The sequence below is a fragment of the Monodon monoceros genome, unplaced genomic scaffold (genome assembly GCF_005190385.1).
Source record: "Monodon monoceros isolate NGI ecotype Baffin Bay Population unplaced genomic scaffold, NGI_Narwhal_1 Super_Scaffold_21, whole genome shotgun sequence".
In the NCBI taxonomy this organism is placed as follows: Eukaryota; Metazoa; Chordata; class Mammalia; order Artiodactyla; family Monodontidae; genus Monodon; species Monodon monoceros.
Genome location: NW_021703778.1, coordinates 165355983 through 165360042, shown reverse-complemented (window position 1 = coordinate 165360042; position 4060 = coordinate 165355983). Strand labels below are relative to the sequence as shown.

Here is a 4060-nt window from a genome sequence, read left to right as displayed (position 1 = left end):
TGACATCCAGGGCGCATCTGAGTCTCAAGTCCAGACCTGTCACTCTTCAAGCCACTCCCTGCCTGAGGCCAAGCAGAGCCGAGGGCAAGTTTCCAATTTTAGGCTGCACTGGAGGCTCGGGGCTCTGGCTGGGCACTGGGTCTGGTGGGCATGGAGGGGAGGTGTTTGGGGGAGTGGCACCTGGAAGATCGGCGTGAGGGATACAAAGGGGGAAGAGAAGCTATGGCAGGTCACCCTGAGCACAGACGGAGGGAGATGGGAAATGCAGAGTGGACAGGGGGCCCGCTGCCTCTGCCCCCCCCAAGGAGGCCCTGGTAGGTGTGCAAACCAAAGAGCAAGTGCATAAGGATCACAGGGCCAGCAGGGCCTGGGAGGAAACAAAAGGTGACAGTCTGGGAACCTCAGAAGAGCCGGGCGGTGGCCGGTCAGAACAGGACCAGGGGTAGGAGGGCAAAAGCCCCACTCTGGGCCCTCAGTGCAGTTCGAGCTGCTGCCAGTCTCAGGAAGAAGGCTCTGTGGGTCGACGCAGGGTCCCTGAAGGCCACTGCCATCGACTGGACTTGTGGCGCCCCAGTGCCATGGCCGGACCTAGAGATCCCCGTTCGTTGGATCCAAGCTTGATCACGGCTATTTCCAGGCTCTGTGGTTTCAGGGAAATCATTCCAGCTCTTAGAGCCTGTTTGCTCACCTGTAACACGGGATGTTAACATGTACACCTCAGAGAATTCTTTTGAGAATTAAATGATGACCATTATTCAGTGTTTTGTGAACATACTAGGGGTCTGTCCACGGTGGAAATCACATCCACTGGGGTTGGGAGGGGGCGTAAACGGGTGGCTACGTAAGAAAAACTCAGGGAGCAGCCTGAGGGCAAGGTGACCAGCATTGCCTTTCTGTAAAGAGGAGTGTCCCCCTTGCTAGTGTCTGCCGTCCGCATTGCGAGGCTCCAGGCCTGACATACCAGCCCCGTCAGCGGCTCCCACTTGGCAGACGTTTTAGGATCAGCTGCTCCATGGAGTTGATCTGCAGAACGGGGGAGCAGTGATCAGAGCCTCTGGGAGATGCTCTTCTATCCAAATGAAGCAGATGGGAACCCGGGTTTGTGGATTTAGGGGCCCGGGGAAGGGATCCCTCCCATCCTTTGCCCCACTTTGCACACCTACGGTCACTACTTAATGCCCATCCCCCTCACCTGGGCCACCATGCACTTGCCTGGCCATGGTCCACTATTTCCCAGAGTCTTGAATCCGTTGCTTGGTACCTTCGCCCGGGGTAGAGCTCCCACTTGGGGGGCAGCCCGAGCATGAGCAGATGGCTGGGGGACCTGGGCATCTGGGGGTGCACTGGTATCTGCCACACGTGGACTGTGACGATGATTTCATGCTGAAGGGACCAGAGAGGAGGGGGCACATCAGGGATGGTTGAGCTGCACACACACAACCAGGGTCCTGGATCCCCTGGCCCGGCTGGTGGGCTGCCCAGACCAGAGGTCGATGGGCATGCTTTTAGAATCCCACACCCAGAGCCTTGGCACCATCACTTGGGGGTTCTCCTTGGACTAGTTCTCTCCAGGCCTCCTCTGTACCATCCTCCCACTGACCTGCACCCCACTCACCCCACCACACCCTGAAAAGTTAGCCTCTGTTTCCAGCCTGTCCGCAACATTGGGCCTACACTGATTACTCTGTTGGCCCTCTGTCTTGGCCACTTCCATAGTTTTAAAAATTCTCTTTTTAAAAATAAGATATCTAAAAAAATAAATAAATAAAAATAAGATATCCATAGACCTCAGGATCTGGGAGTGATGGGTTTTCCCTTAAAAATATTTTGTAGTTTTGATCATGGCCATCACTACTTGTTGTGAACATTAAAAGAAAAAAAAAAATCAGCCAATCCAGGAAGGTATAAAAATGAGGGAAAGTCACCAGACAACTATAACCAAAGCTCCATGTGTTTTGCAACTAAATGGGAAGTTCTTTACAGAGTTTTCTATCAGAGTACTTGTCTTTGTGCTGAACATTTTTCCGAGCTAAGAATCTAGCCCTTTATCAGTCATACATGTTGCAAGTTATTTTTCTCCGTTTGTTGTCCTAACTTTACGAGCTGGTTTTGCAAGAAGGATAGTTTTAATTATGTGGCAAAATCTCTTTCCCTTTGGATTCTGGCTTCAGATCAGGCGTCAGCAAAGTATGGACCCAATCTGGCCCACCACCTGCTTTTGTAAATAAAGCTTTATTGCAAACAAACACTACTTACTTTGTGTGCTGTCTTTGGCTGCATTTGCACTACGAGGGCAGAGTTGAGTAGTTGCTACAGAGTCTTTACCATCTGCAAAGCTGAAAATTTTTACTATCAGACTCTTTACAGAAAGTTTGCTGACCCTTGCATTCGATCATGCTTGGAAAGCCATCTCCCATCCTAAGACTGCATGTGAAAACCCAGATCTACTATTCAGAAATAATCATTTCAAATTGTGAAAACAATGCTCAGCCTCCACGTTCCTCTCCCCCACTCATGACTAAGTTATTTGAAGAATCCATTCTTTTCCCATTGAACACTTTTGTATGCTTTTTAAAAACTTCCTAAACTATTTTGTCCAGAATTTTCTGCATGCTTTATTGGGTGGAAAAGACTCAGTGTTCTCAACAAAAAATTTTCTGGATTACCTATTTGAAGATAGCTAGGAAATGTGTTATATTGTTTAAAATGACCGTGAATTGTTTATTTAATACCTGGATAAGTATTTACCATATTACCCTGAAGTATTTATATTTTGTCCCTCAGAGATGGGCTGTGATCCAAACCCCTAGTTTAGGGCAGCTCTTTCCAATCTGAGTGATCATCCTTATCACCTGGGGAGCTTTTAAAACATAAAGGGTCTTAGACTCCACCCAAGGCTCCTGAATCAGTTTCCAAGGTGGGATTCTAGAATGTGTTACCTCTCAAATGCTCGCCCAGGCCATTCAGATGGTGAGCTGTGTCTGTGACCTCCACAGAAGTAGATTTTTCCCATTTTGCAGGTGAGGAGCCTGAAGCCAAGGTAAATTTTATACTATTGGCCCACCTGCTGCTCTAGGTTGCAATGCTTTTGCCTGTGCTTGTCCTGTCTCCTTTCTGATCCTGGAGAACTCCTACTCATCCCGCAGAGCCCACCTGAATAGCCGCCGGATGTGTAAAGCCTTTTCAGCATGCACTAGAGGCAAGACTAGGCCCTGAGCTACCTCTCTCTCAGCCACCCCACGGAGGACTGCATCATCTCCTGTAGATAAGCTCTGCCTGTGGCCCCTCCAGGCAGGGGCTCCTGGTCAGCACGCTCAAACCCACACAGGCCGAGTTTTCCAGCGCCAGTGAGAACTGCATCCTCATTGCATAATATGCAGGGCCCCCACGGGCTAAAGTCTATGTACCACCCTTCCGCTGCCTCCCCTCATGCCCCACGACTCACTGTGCTGCCAGGGGAGCCCCTGCCCCAAGCTCTGTGGGAGGGACTGATCCGCAAGGCCACAGTCACCCAGGTCCTTCCATTCTCATCCTCGTAGATGCCAGGCCTCCGGAACCACAGGCAGCATGGGGGCGACCCAAGGGGCGGAGAAGCTTCTGCTTCCATTGCAAGGCTGTGCCCAGGGCAGGCCTCGAGGCACACAGGGAACCTCCCAGGTGTTCAGCCTCCTTAAGTGGACTGGCTCCCGAGTGGGGTGAGGCCGGTGATCCTGGGGGCGGGGCCAGTGAGCCTTGGCAGGGGCTGCAGGGACCAGCGAACCCAGGTGTGAGGGTGCGAGGGGGTTGAATAAGGGGCAGAGCCGGAGCGGGGAGCAGCCCTCTGCCTCTGGGGGCAGGCAGGGGCGGGGCCACAGAGCAGGAGTCGGAGGAACTGGGCCCACCTGCCTGGAGGTGCGCAGACCAGAGTCAGGAGCCTCAGGGGCCGGCGGATAAGAAGCTCCCCAGGTACAGAGCCCCCCCAGGCCTCTGCGCAGGGGCAGTTTGGTTCCTTAAGATCAACACTTCCCTGCTTCCGCTGATTCCTCCGCAGCCTATCGCTGGCATCCTCTGCTCTTGCCAG

The 4060-nt window shown here is 52.3% G+C and overlaps 1 protein-coding gene across 1 annotated transcript; it reads right to left on the bottom strand.

Annotated features, from left to right (window-relative positions):
• Positions 1-969: 969 nt before the first annotated feature.
• TCL1B (T cell leukemia/lymphoma 1B) lies at positions 970-3607 on the bottom strand. The gene is made up of 3 exons (XM_029237162.1): positions 3446-3607; positions 1213-1383; positions 970-1023 (listed from the first exon to the last, which is right to left on the bottom strand). The coding sequence occupies exons 1-3, from the start codon at positions 3605-3607 to the stop codon at positions 970-972; spliced, it is 387 nt and encodes a 128-aa protein (XP_029092995.1).
• Between the last annotated feature and the right edge of the window lie 453 nt (positions 3608-4060).